The 16,649-nt window shown below is 39.5% G+C and overlaps 1 protein-coding gene across 3 annotated transcripts in view; it reads right to left on the bottom strand.

The window, feature by feature from the left end:
• The window catches only part of PPP1R9A (protein phosphatase 1 regulatory subunit 9A), a 134,240-nt gene that overhangs the window by 8,167 nt on the left and 109,424 nt on the right, over positions 1 to 16,649 (bottom strand). For 2 of the 3 annotated variants that reach the window (XM_021386252.1, XM_021386253.1), the window contains exons 12-17: positions 13,075 to 13,232; positions 12,211 to 12,511; positions 7,473 to 7,560; positions 7,302 to 7,379; positions 4,224 to 4,422; positions 1,713 to 1,832 (exon numbers count right to left, since the gene is read on the bottom strand). In XM_021386252.1, coding sequence (XP_021241927.1) covers positions 1,713 to 1,832; positions 4,224 to 4,422; positions 7,302 to 7,379; positions 7,473 to 7,560; positions 12,211 to 12,511; positions 13,075 to 13,232 — 944 coding nt within the window. The remainder of the gene's footprint in view (positions 1 to 1,712; positions 1,833 to 4,223; positions 4,423 to 7,301; positions 7,380 to 7,472; positions 7,561 to 12,210; positions 12,512 to 13,074; positions 13,233 to 16,649) is intronic. The other variant, XM_021386254.1, reaches the window with a different exon arrangement.

The raw sequence follows: 16,649 nt of genomic DNA, 5'->3' as shown, positions 1-16,649 counted from the left end.
ATAAGGCTACTCAAAAAAACAAAAGAGATATCTTTAAAAAAAGTTACTTCCAGAAGCAGAGAGGTCATGTTGAAAGCTCAGCACACGTGATTTGGCAGCTAAGCCAGAGATTGTGCCAATGAAGCCCCTTGAGCTCCTGGTCTTGACAGACTGGAACCAGTGGGACCTTGCCTGATGGCTCCAATTGCAAGAGCAAAAACTACTTAGAAGACAACAGACCACAGGACTCTGCTTCCCTCCCTATCCTTTCCTTTCATTCTCCTTCAAATAATTACATCAGGTCTGCCCAAGAACCGTGAGCGAGAGAGCGCTCGCAGCAGTGCGCTACATCAGGTCCAAGAATGGCAGCCTCACCGTGCCAGGGTGCAACTTGGTACAATACAGAGTACAGAGAAAACCTTCTCATTTTTTATAGACCTGTTCAGACATGGAATTTTAGAAGCGTCCAAGTAGAAACAAGCCAAATGAAAGCATTTTCCAACTCTTAGTTCTGATTAGTTCCACTGGGAACAGGGCATTGTCACAATAAAATATTTGATAAAACGGGAAGGAAAACGATAGAAGAATGAAATGTATTATTGAGGTAGTATTAATACTAAACAAAGTATAAGCAATTTCTTTATTGTTTTCAGTAATTCACAGTATATGCAATCTCCTGTCTATTACTCTCCTATGATTCTTCTAAATTTTTGCCCTTTCTTATCTGCAGTAACTGCTAAAGAACGAATGGCCTTGTAGACTTCCATTTTGGCAAATGGGGTTGGCACGGAATGACTCTCATTCTTTAAACCTGTGCAAAGCATGACAGCAGTAATAACACAAGCTTGCCATTGAAAAAAAGGGAAGCCACAGATTCTTGAAGTTCCTCCTCTCTAAAAAAAACCTTGGCTCAAACCTCAAGTGAAAAATACAAAGTTCTTACTCAGCATTTGTAAGAGGACAAATGCACAGGTTTCGTAAGTCCACAGGATGCATAGTAAGCTGTGCAGCTTCACTGATAATCAAGCCAAAAAACTAATATCTTAGAAATGTGTTTTCAGTGTATTATATTCCACTCAGTTCTGTCACTAATTTATGGGGTTGGGAATGCTTTTTCACATTATCACAGGTCAAAAGCCATCTAGTTTGAAGAATTGAACTCAAAATCCACTGTGTATGTGCAAAGCAAGCACAAAGAATGCAAACTGGATTGACACATACACACTCTGATCACTATATACACATTCAGGTACGAAATACACAATAACTGCATGTACAGGTCATTATTATTTTAATATATCACAGTAAAAATAGTCTAGGTGCAGGTGCTTTACATTTCAACCATGCTTATCCAATTAACATTGCGTCTTTATCATCTCAAAACTGCCTCAATTATGTCTGTTTTAGTGTATGTATACATAGGTCCACACGTACACATACAGAATGCAGGAACAGTGTATTGAAATGTGTGAGGATAGAGCATCTCTTAAGAAACCAGCTGCATTTTACAGTATTGTGTAATGATCCCACAATAATACCACAGGCCAGTTGTTTCAAACAATTGTTCTATGAACAAGAAAAATTAAAATATAGAAACCAAGATTAATTAATTTTCTTCTCCCTAAAACCATCTGCCTAAAACCATCCCTTCATTACTTGAGTAATTATCAAGAGAAATGCTGTGGGAGAAAGAAGACAACCGTTTCCCACCTTAAACAATTCCAGCAACGTACCTCATCTGACGATAGTGCTAAGGAGTGTGAGAAACCTGGGGTTTTGGGTTCTGCTCCTAAACCACTCAGATCAGCTGAACTTGTGCTGCTGGGACTGAAGTCATCATTGAATGTGAAATTCTGTAGGGAAAAAGATGATTTAGAATAAACAAATGATCTCAAATGTGCATCTAAAAGGGAAATTGGTTTTCTGTCTTCCAGGTTGGCACAGTTCAGGAGTTATTGCAATCACCTACCAAAACAGTTAAAATACACACGAGGAAGCTTAATCTTTTGCACTGCTAATGATTAATAGAACATGCTATATGCTTCACCACTGTGTACTTCAAGAGACAGCTCTGCCAGCTTAATGCCTCAGTGAGTAGCAAAGTGGTCTGAAAGCAATTCATAGACTTCCTCTTAGGGTATTGGATGTCATCATGGAGCTAAGTTATTGCTTCCGTTGGTTAATCAATAGCATTCTGCTGCCCTTCGAATCTTTAGGACAAGCACAGCACACACAGCAGTACAAAGAATAGGACAGAGGATTAATTAGCAGAGGGAAGCGAAAACTGCTATTAAAAGAGCAGGGAGAATATCCTGTCAACCACTTTCTGATTCCTCCCTCTTTGCCTATACTTCCAGAAAAAATGAAATTGAAAGTAAAAGATACATTTGGACACTGAATGTTAATTACTGAAGTAATAACCATAAAACAAAGATCATTTTTTTTCCTAAGAACATAATGACAAACATCACATCTTGTAGCGAAGAATAGCAAGAGTGTGCGCATTTTTCCAGGAATGCCACAAAGTGATCATCAGAAGAATACAAAAATTAACATTTTAAAGTGGAAGAGTTTGATTTGAGAGCCATAGAAACTAAAATCTAAAACAAGTCACCATGAAATTTCATTTCAATTGAATACACAGTTGATGATACAGTGACCTTTATTAACTCTTTCGAGACCTCTAATTTTTCCTCTATCATCTAAATAAATAACAAATTTGATCCACCTTTGTCACTCAATTTTAAAAAATGGATATGAACATCGAAACCAAACAGAACAATAAAAGAAGTTATTCTTTTATCCCCCAAAAAACATTTGACCTATTTTCTCTGAAAACAATAGGCCTTCTAAAAACACCAAGCGTTGGTCCTCATGAGTTCTGCTGGAATTCCAACTAAACAGGGGTATTGTGCCGCTCAATACTGGCATAGGTACTGGTAATTTAAGAGCTTGCAAACTTAACAGAGTACAAGAAACAATCTAAAAGGTTTGCTGTTCAGTTTTCTCACACCTACTTTTAGAATTCAAGTCCAGCTTTTCTCACCTCTTTACAGAGGATAAGAAAATCTGAGCAGCTTTCTCACCATGGTCACTTTGAGCCCCAACGGCATCTTCAGGCCAGGAGTTCAGCAGCTCCACCTCCTGCCCTGTGAAGAACATCTTTTTCCTCTCAACTATTCTGATTTTTTATTTTACCTCTCTTTTGTGTCAGTTTCACATTTATGATTAATTTTAGCCTTTTTCATTGTCTATGGGAAACACACAAGACAGCCGAGGCCTGCTAATAATAGTAATAATGGGAGAGCAGGACAAAGGAACACGGAACAAAACAACTGTCACAGCTTAACAGTAATTGTAAAAGGGGATGCTTTTCCCATTTCAAAATTATTTTTACTCAACACTTGTTTAACAGCATAAACCGGATTTACACGACTAACCCTCATCTTTCTTATAAAAAGAAACTGGGTAGCTGATTAGCTGATTCAAATTCCTGTATACAAAGTTGAGAACTATACCTGTTTCTTCTTACCAGACCAATGTAAAAAGTAAACTGTTACAAGTTATAAAAGGATAAAGGCAGAGAAATACTTTCCAGAAGTGAAAATAAACAAGAATGAGCAAGTACAGTACTGTAACTAAGGGTTATATAATGAGTTATCATGCTGAAACATTCATGCACATAGAAAGGAATCACACAGCTCTATTAAACTGCAATAGTTCCTATTTATAGTTCGAGCATCTTCATATATAGAATTAAATCCAACATCCATGCATGCATGACAAGCAGATTTCAATACTGGGGGAGAAAAAGGCAAACGACTGACGGCATACAACATTTCTTCACTTGCAAACATCTCATCTGAATACAGTGAAAACGGGTAGGTATTCCTGCAATCAGTCTTGAAGAATGCAGAATGTATCTATCACTGAATACAGAAATCTAGCATTTGTTCAGTGGATCCAAATGCTAACTTCCACTGGCACCACTTGTGTTTGTTACAGTACAGCACACCACGGTTAGTTTACTGAATTAATGTACATTAAGAGAAAGACAGAATAAAAAGGTAGAATGTGGAATGGTACAATGATGGAGATGCTCAGTTCAGATGAGCTTTTACCGTACAATGAACACCATGCACTGTTTATTGTAGTGTTAACATATTGGCCTGTTCTTCTTCCAGAAACACGAAGCCAATTATGCTGCTCAACACAGTGGGAATAAGGTAGTTCTTATTTTCTACCTTTGACCCTTTTTTAGCTGGGCTTATGTTTTCAGAGGAAGGTTCTGTTGAGCTGGTAGGCGATGGCAGGTTGCTAGAAGAATTGGATCCCTTGCCACCCTCTCCATACCATGTGAATGGTACACAGTGTGGGAGAGAGGAGGATCGTTCTGTTAAAGATTTACTGATGGCTGACTTCTGCAGCATCTCTCTGGTGGTCCTGTGTAAAAGAAAGGAGCAGGAATTTGTGTCAGAGTGTAAAATACGAAAAAATGCTACAGAGGTAGTTAATTGTAAAAAAAGTGACATTCCATGTAACTGTGACTAATCACCACAGCGGTGTGCAGCTGGTAACGGCATTCTTGAAATCTCTTCTAACAAAAGAAGGAAAGAAGGAAAAAGTGTGTTCTTCTGATTTCTGTTCTAACTCTAGCTCTCTCAGATAACATGCATGCAGCAAGTGGAGACAGATGCCTGCACAAAATCCCTGTGTCCCTGCACTTTGGAGTGAATCAGCTCCAACCAAGAAGCCACACACTGTGCTGGTACCACTGGGGCTTGGTATCTCAGCACCATCAGACTCAGCACTGACCCAGGCAGGCTCTGCTTCACTGACAGGTCTGGCTTGGACTTGGAGCACAGGCAGAATGAACCAGATGAACCAGATGCATCTGCACCCACCTACACAGATGTGCCTTTGTTACAACAGCTGAATACTGAGAGATACCTTGTGTTTTTTTTTAAATATTAAAAATACAAATATAGAAAAAAATGAAATAAACATTTGATATTATCAGCTCCTCTTTTCATAGTAACAGTATATAAATCTTCCCTCAAATTCTAACTTATGGTCAGCTTCTAAATCGTTATGAATATAATCACTAGCTCTGTGTATTGGGAAGCTTCTTTTCTGTATGGATGAAATGGAGGCTGCCAGAGGGCCCCCAGACAGCGAGGCAGAACAAGAATTCTCTCTCCCTTTGGCTACTTAAATGTAGATGTGTTTGATACAGTCCCGTGCTCCCTCCTTGTGCTCCAGTGTTGCTTGAAAGAAGAAAGACAGAATGACATTGTCCAAATCACCTAGCTCCAGGCTAAGGAATATAAGAATATGTGCTTTCTACTTGAATGGGGGGAATTTGTTTATATATTTAACATCAGTGGTACTCTTCAGAAATAATTCACGATTTTCTTCTACACATTTTCAGGTTTTTTTTTTTTTTTTTTTTTTGGAATGGCAAAATAATGCTTGCAACATATATCTGACAGCATGATTAATTCTACATCAATCTCTAATGCTCTAATAGACAAAAATAATTATAACAGGATGCTGTCTTCTGATCATCATCTTCCTTCTTTCAAAGAGCTTATACAGTTTTGGACTGGAAAGAAAACATCCTCAGATTTTTCTCAGGCAAATTCTTCGGAGTTACTAACAAAGGAAGTGACAACTGGTGTTTAAAAAGTTATACTGAAATAACAACATTTCAGTTTACAGAAGCACAGCAAGAATTATAAATGCTTAGGAATTTTAAGTTACAAAGTAGTATTAAACTTTGTTTTCAGTAACTGTATCCAACTCAGAAATATTCAGTGACAAACAGCGCAAATAACTGATTTATCAGATGGTCTAATAAGCAACTGATCATCCTACGCTGACTGACATCTGCTTCCTCTAAGGAAGATATCTGCTGGATTTCATTAACACCTGTAATGTACTATGTTGGTATCAGGAACATAACAGGTTCTGCAGAGTCTGCTTCTTACCAAGAAGCATACCTTCCTACTCCCCACCCTGTGTTTGGCACTTAAATGCCACCTGGTGTTAATGCCTGGTGAAGGGCACTAGCTGCCTTACAGCTAAGCACAGGTGCAGAGTGTTTGGTTTAACAAATCCCTCCTCCAGTACAGAAATACAGCAATGAACATTAACTGCACAGCAGCGGAATGACTGCTGCGGTTTGTTCTGACACTAGCACAGAGGTGATGACTGCTAAAAGATCACCGAAGATCCTGCCAGATATGTGCAGAATGTGAGTGTATGCTGTGTTAGAACAGGAAACTTACAATTCCGTACAGTATGCCTGAAGGGGTATGTTAGAAGTCTAACATCTCTTCTGCTTCTCTGATTTTATGGAGACTTGTCCCTGGGACTCTATGTGTCAGACTGTCAGCAAAACTCTCCAAGCTGCTACACTGTTTTTCAAACGCATACATTTTTGGAGAAACGTGAACTTTGCTTTCTTTAGCAAGCTCTTTTATCGTGTGTGCTTTCCTTTGCATTATTTTATGTTCAGAGAAATTTAGAGTTGCTAGAACCTTAGGACTTTCAGAACATACTACGTTTGCTTAGCGCTCCTCATGTTTACCTGAATGCTTGCCTCTCATACCTGAAACCAGATACGGCCCCTTTGGATGGGATTGTGTCAGACTCATCACTACATGAGGAGACATTCATTTAAAATCTACACCATCCTTTGTAGAAAAGATTGCTTCCTGCCATTTTGAATGCTCATTTATTTATTCAGAGGGCAGATGCTGATGGTGTGGACTCATCAAATCTCAAAGAATTCAAAATTCCTTGCCTGAGAGTTGGTGACATGGCCAATGCAGTCTGCATTTCTTCTATCTACTTTCAACTTACGATGTTCATCTTCAGAAACAAAATCTTCTGAAAGCATTCCTGAAGTGGGCACAGTGAAGCTCCAGGGAATATCTGCTGCTCAACATTGCGCTTGGGGCTTTTCCTCCAAAATACGTGCAACTGTGTCAAGGTTTCTGAATCAAGGCTATTAACAACTTAGTGTTTGTCTGTGTGTATGTATCTTGTAGGCCAGCTGTAATGATTCTATTTCTGCAAAGCTTATCAGTAGATGCAATAGCAGTACTGATGAAAATCTCCAAGTATTTTTAGATTATTTGTTAGTCTTCCACTAGTTAAGAATTCTAGGTTTGTAAGCTTAGCAAGGTTGCCTCAAGGCTTAGAATTTATTTATATGAAGGCAGTGGGACCGTCAGCGTTCACATATTTTAGGAAAACTACATTTTCTCAATGTTTCTGGCATGCCATTTCTTGCATCCTCAATCTTTTACCCATACCTAATGCCACAGGTCACCCTAATAGCTTCTTTTTCTTTCCGCTTCTTGCCCTTGTTTGAACTCCTTCGCAAGGGAGCCCTACAACAATATTGGAAAACATTAGGAAATGTCCTTGAAAATCTACTTTTAATCCTTTAAATAAAAATAGTATTTTAAGTAACAAATGCTTACCCAAGATCTGCAAGTTTTCGCTTTAGTTTTTCTGCATGCCCTATAGTAGGGGGAGTAGTTCTTGCTGCCTGGGCACATGTGGCACCATCTAGGATACATTTGTACACGGGAGAATGTACATTATTATTTTTAATTGCTACTGATAACTATTTCACTTTCCATCCATCCAGAACAGTTTGCGCATCTGTTCAGGATTAGATATGCATACATGTACACATCTGTAAGTACACAATTTCACTGGGTGCATTCTTCTCATTTTTAAGAAGGTGGTGAAGAAAGCAATAAAAAATTTACAGTTTCAGAATTTGAAAATACACATGAAGAAATCTTTTTTTAACCAAAGAAAATGAAAAAAGTTAATTTTGGTTGAGCTTTAATGAATATGTAGTAAGACGAACAACACAGAAAATTTACAGGAAAACATTACAGCAAATCCATTTTTAAACTCAGCAGTGGCTGCTTATTTCTCCCTTCACAGAAATCATGTGGATGTATGCTTTCCTTCAAAAGTGATTGCTGAAACCCTTTCTTGAACTTTGGAGCAGAAGGCACTTTTTATGATGGACAAACTAGGTAATAGTTATCTGCTTAGCTTGAACATCTTGGTTGAAATGAATACTTAACTTGAAATCCAACCATTTTCATTAATTAAAAAAAAAAAAAAAAAAAGAATTGAAAGTAGCGTCTCAGTTAATAAATTTGCCCTCAGTCCTCTACTGATTTCTGATCCCTTCTACAAAAGCTGTTAAAACCTGAAGAGGAAACAGACTGCAGAACATATGAAGTCAAAATAACAGCTCAAAGTATCGAAAACATCCTGTGAAATCTATATGGCAGCTAAAACACACACCAACTGAAAAACGCAGACACAGTTTTTGTGATTCTTCAACAAAAAGAGTGCCCCCAAATGTTCTAGAGGAAGCAAATGAAGGTCAGTCATTCACGTCACTTGCAATTTGGCGACTTAAAATGTAACGTCAGATTTACAGTGGCTTTGGTTAAAAGCACTGCTGTGTTTGTGGATTTCTCCTAAGGAGGCTGACAAAGATTAAGCCCTCGGAATTAACCCAAAATACCACAGGACAGTAAACCATGTACACAGAGGAACTCTTTACGTTGCTTTGTGGATACTATTTGGCCAAGTTTTCATTCAAGTGAAAAGTTCAGTGTGCAAATGACTCATAAATCATTACAGAAAAAGCAAGAAAACAAGGCTCTTGAGACACCAACACTCTAAAGGCCATGCGTACTATTTCTACTAACATCAGCCCTACTGACAAGTAACCTCGGGTCGAAAAAGAAAACACACAGAAGTTCCCCATGAGAAAAAAAAAGAATAGGCAACCTTAGGCAATGCACACTTTGCATCATCTCTACATTGTGCACGCTTCTCTCTTCTCCTCAAAGACCTGCTTATGGCTCCTCTTTCATCTTTAATGTATGCTTTTCATCTAACCACTGTCAAAAGTGCTACTTTGAAGAATAAAAGATTGCAGAGCTTCCTCTCACGCTTGGCACTCACAGGCAAGTGGCGTTTGGGAGCTGGAGGGCAGAGGGCTTTTTTGAGAAACATCTTTAAGCAAATGAAACTATGAGATACATTAACTTTGTGCTGGGCAAATAATATATTATGTAGCTGGAGGTTTTGCTCCTGTGGTAGAATTACTCTGCAGAGCTCGGCAGGAACACACAGCAGGAACCAACTCCAGCCAATTTCTGTCAGGCTTTTGCATCACTTTGCTCCCACTCACACGCAGCTGGGCCCTGCCAGAGCGCTTTGAGTACTGGGGATTTGCTGGGAAAAGCACTCATGCTGGCCATGAGATACAGGGGAAGATGGATGAGCTAGTTTCCAGCGACTTCAGTAGAGATTTCAATCTACTGGGGCTTGCATAGGTGCAGGCACACACTAGTTAGCCCACAGCAGCAGCCATGAACCGGGGCTGCAGGTCCCTGATCGGGCAGGAGGGGCATCTGACCACCCTGGAAGGGAGCACCTTCCCTGACTCCTTCAGGTTCTTCCAAGAGGCTGAAGGAGAGCTGGTTCCTCAGGATCAATCACAGAGGAGCCATTTATCCCATCACTTTCAGCCTCCCAGAGCTGGTGCAAGTAATCTGCAGCTGATGGGTGGCAAAGGGGCCCAGACCCAACTTTCTGTCCCACAGTCAGCACAGCTGAAGCCAGCCACAGCTCAACTAGAGATTGCCCACAGGAGTCACCTCAGCTGCCTTGTCAAACAAGGTTGCACAAAGAAAGCAAAACTGAAGAAATTAATCACGCTGCTACACGAAAAAGTCATGCTCAGAAGACAAAGCACCAAAATTCCTCACCGTTTCTCAATGAAATGAACTCCTGCCATTTCATCTCTTCCCATGGCACTCAGGATCTCATGAGAGAAAAAAGTGTGAGCTTGCTAAAGCTCACTTTTGCTAATCAGTGACTAATCAGTGGACACACCACCACAAATGAGTGTTCTCTTTTACCTCTAAAAAACCCCCAACTAGTTAAACATGACGGAATACAGTGGCTCTTTCTATATTTTGCAGTGTAGGAGTTTGACAGCCCAATGATAATAAAAATAGTATCACTACGACACTTGTTGCAGAACAACTGCTTTAGGATATTTCTTTTTTGTGGAACTTATTAAATGTAATTTTTTTTCATCTGAAAGCAAACTGCTCTATTTTAGTTTTCGTGTACCCATTAGGATCAGGATACACCCCAAAGCACTGGCTGTTTACGTAACAGTCACAGTGGGGAAAGCATGACATGCTTCCTTAATTAGACAAAGATTATTTTTCAAACCCAAGTTGGGAAGGAAAGAGCAACACGGTGGGTGGAATGTAATAACCTACTTCTTAAAATATAAGGTCTAGTCTCCATCAAATTTTTATCAAGATATTTTTCATGCATCAGATGTAAATCAGGATTTAAGACTTCACTCATAAAGTAATCACATGCCTACGCTGAAATAAGAGTTGAGAAAGTCACGTTCTTTTGTCCTCATCCTTATTTTTCACTTGTAAAATTCAGGCTCGGAATTTAACTTTGATTCATCAAAAATTGTACAATTAGCAACTATACAATGAGACCAGGAATATAGGAATTCAGCATATATTACATTGCACTATATATATAAAAACGTCAGCATATATTGACCAATTTTAAAATCAACAAAATTTGATTAATCCGTCTTTTAAGAATCAGTGTGAAAGCCCCGTATGATGATAAAGAAAAAAAGGTTGTGAAGGAATGGTAAGCCTTTTCATTTACACAGATAGACAACTATGCTCAACAAGTTGTGCTTTTTTCAGTTAATTCCACTTAGCCAAAGTTTGCTTTGAACCTATCCAAACGTGTTTCTGCAGTCTTTACTTAGAAACAATTTTATAATGTATTTTAGCTTATGTTACAGTTAGAGAACACACCATGCGTAGGCAAGAATGCTACAATAGTTTAAATTGCTAATTTTAACTTCATAACACATTTGAAATGGAGGGCTCAAAATTCTGTGCAGTACTGCATGTAGGTTGCACCGAAAGTAATGCCTCCTATTTATTTACATGCAAACTACAACAGACACAAAGAGCACAATAACACTATTTGTTAGAGCTAATTGTGAGCTACAAAACATTATTTTTCAATACTGCCAACACCATTAGCTGTGCATTTTCAACGGGGATGAACAAGAGCCTGCATGCTCCATTCGTAAAAATCTGCAGCAGTGGAGGAGACCCACTGTCACTGTCATCACTGCTGAAATGCACCACCCACCCCTCACTGTGCTCACCACCACTGTTGGGCTTCATAAATGCTCAGCAAGCATCAATGAATGTTAATGGATGCCATTTTTTTCCACGTGGAGGAATTCAGTTCCACACTTTTACTTCACATGCACTTCCATGTCAGACACCATTCTGTCAGATTGCCCCTCTGCTGCCATCTGTCACACAGCCACAATATGTAACAGAATATTGGTGAGATGGTTTAACCTCTACTGCCATACCACCAACATCCACCTCTGATGTCATGGGGCGACATAATAAAATAGGAGGCATTACTTTTGAAGCAGGTGTGGTAGTATTAATGCACTGGATAAACAAGGATTTGAGAAATGTATCTGAACTAGGTATCATTGTATCACGTCTTATCGAATTCACATCTAAAGAATCTGAATTAAATAAATAACAATGTGGCCAACCTTTCTAACAAATTGCTATTTTTTTCTCTTATAAATACAGACTCCCCAGCCTCCGACCTCTTGTTTAACCTAGATACAGATGCCTCTCAGCAATTAAAAACTACAATCTGTTATTTTTGCTTTATGCTCCTTTCCAACCCTCCAAAAAAAGCATTTAGCAGTGCCAAAATCGCATCATTCATAAGTACAATGTATTTACTAATGATGTTTCTAACACAAAAATGGACTGGGGCCCAATAATATTGTGTTTCGAAAAATACAGAAAAGATTTTCTTAAAGGCACCTTCCCCCTATCATTTTCAGTGAGTTCTAAGAAAGAAAGAAAAAGAACGGAAGTAGTTCCAGATCTCATTCTAACTTCGTCCTTTTCTTCTACCATCATACAAGATCAGCTGTAATTTTCTGATGTCCAAGTAGACAAAAGAAGTTACGAGAAGATGACCTTCTAGTTGCTATGGCTTTACTACACAACAGATCATAAAGTAGATGTAAGTAAGCAAAAGGATGCACCAATTTATTGTAAAAAATTGTAATACCTTTATCTTGCAAAACATTCCTGCCAGGTGGGTGATGCAAAGGAGATGCTTCAGAGCTGTGCCCAGATTTTGAAGGAGAGGAAAGTGGAGTGTCTCCCCGAGAACACAGGGAAAGGACACCTCCTTTGTGGTGCTGTCCTTCTTCTTGGTTTTCAGTTAGGTTGTCAAGGGAGATTGCTGCACTGCTAGCCACTGGGGAGAGGGAGGAAGCACCAGAATCTGATGCTGGTGAGGATGCTCTCATGCATAAGGGCAGTGGTGATTTTGAAATGTGCATGGGACTACTGTAACTGTTTGATGGCTGTTGGCATAAGAGATTATAAAGCAGGTTATACCATTTAGTAACTGATATGAGCAAGGTTTACTTTGAACATGCAATTCTTTTATTCATTATTCTTTTATTTGTAAGAAACACATTAGCGATTCATGTAATTACCTTTTAATGCCACATAGTGTTGTTTATTGATATTTGCTTTCAAGCAGAAGTCAGAATCAGATAAAACAATGAGTAAATATCATATCAATTGTGTTAACAATTAAGAAATAAAGAAATGTAGGATTCAAGTTCCTTTCACTTCCTGCATGTATTGAAGGACCCACTTCACATTATAAAGCACACTTATTTCAGAAAGCCCAGGATTCCTGTTAAAAGAAAACATAAAAACCAAAACCAACCAAAAACCCAGGTGTGCTGACTCAAAGGAGACTTAAACTTCTCTCAAGTGCAGTCACAGCATACTGGCCACAAAGCCATATATACTGCCTGTGCTACAATGCAAGGACAAAGACAGAGGACAAAAAGACTTACAGGGGCAACCTAGCATTCCATATGAAGCCTGAGAGAGAGGGCAGAGTCCTTCTCACCTTTCGTTCAAGGCTGTCCTCTCCATCAGTTGAACTGATGCTGTCATAGAGCCTTGTCCTAGTTGGCCTCTGCCGCTTGTTCTTCACTGAAAGCTGAGCTCGGGTTTTCAGAGCTTTCGAGTCCAGTCTCTCTGTTTCTGGCACTGCTTCATTGAAATCTGTATGAAAACGTGAATTGAAGTTATTTGTAAAATATATATATTTTGGAATTAAACTACCTTATGCTAAGACATGACATGCAACTGAGAGCACACAAACTTTGCACAGTTTACTCGCACCTGTAATTCTGTATTCAGAATTACTAAAGAGCACGTGCAGAAAAGAGGTTATTTGCCTAAGCCACTAACAGATCCATATCCAGTAGCTGCATCAAGAAGAATCAACTGCAAGGATTTTTAAATTCAGCAAACAATTGCCACCGTGACATGGGACCACACCAGAACACAGCTGTTAAACACAGCTGTCCTAGCCCAGAAAGCAGGTCCACAAAGACTCCCTCAGACCTACTTGCATGTGTTTGGTCTACAGAGTGCTCCTTCATCACACTATTAAGCAAGAGAATCCTCATCTCCTTACTTTTCAGCAGACACTTTCGAGCATCGGGATGAATATATCAGTTTAGATCCAGCGAGCCAATTCGTTTATTCCCAGTCCTGCCCTTTTAAGCTACCTGAAGAGGACATACTGGATGGCTGCTTTCTTCAACAGCTGCCCCACTGTTTCCCTTACAATTTCATCAGTTCTGCAGGCGGCTCGTCAAATTACAAAATAAATATCCATAGCTATCCTCAGGCTCCTCTACATTATATCATAACTGGAATGGCTTACAAATTTAAAGAACATACCTCGCTCTCTCTTGTACTAGGTGTCCCCCAAAATAACCTTGTACAGTATGTGCAAATTATAAACAAGCAATGTCCAAAGTCAGTAGCAAACAAAGAGTGATACAGCCAGTATCCAGATAATCAGATAACCATTTCCAATTGGTCTGATTTACAGGCAGCCTCTCACAGGATTATAAAACAAGTGCTAAACTCATTCCTTTGGACCTACAGTGAAACTGCTTGCTGGCTCTGCCACATTATCTCTCTTAGGAGGGGACAGCAGAGAAGAATCCCACCCTCCTCTGGACACTGAGGTCATCTGTTGTTTAAAGTGGACAATGCAAATAAGATGCCCCGAATGTTTGCTCCAATCCTTCTGCAAGGAAGACCACTTTTTTATTAGTACCTGGCAATCTTTGTTATTTCCTCCCTCATTGCACTGCCCTCAGAATAATTACTTGTAGATCCCTCTTTACTGTATTCAGAATTCCTTCAAACTCCTAAAATGGAAGTAAAGTTAGCTAAACTTAAGTAAAACACCACTGACAGCATCACACATCATGGTCCCCAATACAAACCAATTACGAGGAGTGATCTAACACAAACAGAGTTGTATCTCACTTGCACTCCGATCACATAAGAAGACACTCTGCCAAGCTCTTTTCCATAGCAGGAGTCTAGAGGCTGCAATCATTATTGTGATTACCAGAATCTACTGCAGTTGACTGGTTTCAGCATTCCAGCAGCAATGTGTTTTGGCAAAACCATTAGTGAGCTTGTTTTACAGCTTTGCAGAAAGACCCTGAGTGGGCTGAAATAAATTTTCACTGCAACCAACTGCCAGTGGTGTTCAACAGAGTTTATCATGAAATTCAAAATGAAATGAAATTAATCCACCCAGAACCTCCACAAAAACATCCTGAATTATAGCCATTCAAAACAGGAACGGAAAGGCCAAGCACTGTATGTGTACGAGAGAGAAGGGACACTGGCTCTACCTGATTAACTAGAAAAACAACCATACTGTGTGGAGCAGGACATGGGCTGTTAGATCTGTTATTATGCTGATCTAATAGCTCAGAAACCCTCTGAGAGATTTGCAACAAGCAATAATTATCCCAACAAAAAATAACAAGACAGTCATCAGAAGACTTCATGAAGGCTGGGAGATGTACTCTACAATAACACTGCTTGACCCTTACAAAATTGCTGTACTTTCTGAACGAGTGGGGTTTGTGTAGGAGATGCTGTACTCTACCATATGTGCTTTAAAAGATCAAAATGAAAAAAAAAATCATATATCATCAGAAAAGAGCTGGACACTGTCACTCTCACACCTATTTGCTGCTGTCTTCATTCATGTAACTTTCTGCTGGAATAAACAAGCAGATCTGTTCCTTCTGTTTTGAAGAGAAGGTAATTTTACATCTTCACCCTTTCATCTACTGCCCCCAACATCACTATGTGATGCATGAAAATGAGAGAAATATTTCATATAAAAAAATGGAACAATGAAGCAAATTTATCTGCCTAGTTTCAAAGCCACTCTGTTCAAGAATGCCTTGTGAGCAAAGCAGAATGAACGCTTCAACTGTGACTTGCCTCTACACATTGAGCTGACATAACAGCTGCTTTCTTAGCTATCAATCATCCACCGAAATGATACTTGAGTATTTCAGCAAATTTAACATTTTACAAAGCTGCAGTAAGACAAAACATGTTTATGAAAGGTGTTTTCACATTTTAAGCCAGACAAGGAATAGATTTTTTATGGTTTCAACTTTCTTTCTTGTTTGGCAATCCTCTAAGTACAAATCAATTCATCCATTAGGCTAACTTACTTGTCTAAGTACTGTATTCCTAACACACTAATTAATTGGAAGATGATCTTACTGACGTTTTTGCTTCAAACAAAGAAACAGATACATCTTGGCTTTACTGAATCCACCAACTTTAAGAAAGCACTAATCTTCCCCTTGCTTTCCACAGCATCCTGACTCTCACTCTCAGAAGACCTCATTCAGCCAGGGGTGCAAACATCTCCGTGACTTACCACCGCCACCAAAACAAAGAGGTCTTGCTGTGCAACCCATTTCTACCATTATTTGCACACTGTCACAGTTGGAACTGCTTACATTTATTCCCTGAGGTGCACACACTCCCATACATCTCTTCCTTTCGCTGCTCAGCTTAGGCAAACAGTCGACATAGTACTGTGAATGCTGATTCATGTAAATGGTCACACTGGCCTTGCTCAAGCAAAATGCCACCTGGGCGTGGAGGCTGCTCTCTCTCCTACTCAGAGCTGGGCTGCTAGCTCTCAGTGCCAGCTCTTGGCCGAGCCTTGCTTCAACTTGCTGCAAAGAAATTGCTCAAAAGCATCAGCAAGAACAGTTTCCTAGGAATCTTCCAGCCCACTGTCAAGCCGGATAAATATCTTACAGAAAAGTTGAAACACGTTCGACATTGCCCATGGAGACACTCTAATTAGACTTTCTTTCAGCAGGCCTTGAACCATTTCACTCCAAGGGGCTTCCCTCTACATAATTTCAATACTACTGTGCAGTGGGAAACAGCTTGCCTGTCCACTTACTGTGTTTCCATTATACACACTGATGGATTTAAAAATCTCCTTCTATGAACTGATGCATCCCCGGGCATCCCAAGACACTCAGCATAGCCACCAGAGGGGCTTGAAGGAGCATTTGCATAGAGATGAGCAAGTATTGACCACGCTGGCATCAACACTGA

This window comes from Numida meleagris, chromosome 2, assembly GCF_002078875.1.
Source record: "Numida meleagris isolate 19003 breed g44 Domestic line chromosome 2, NumMel1.0, whole genome shotgun sequence".
NCBI lineage: Eukaryota > Metazoa > Chordata > Aves > Galliformes > Numididae > Numida > Numida meleagris.
The sequence above is the reverse complement of the archived record's forward strand: the minus strand, read 5'-3'. Positions and strand labels throughout refer to the sequence as shown.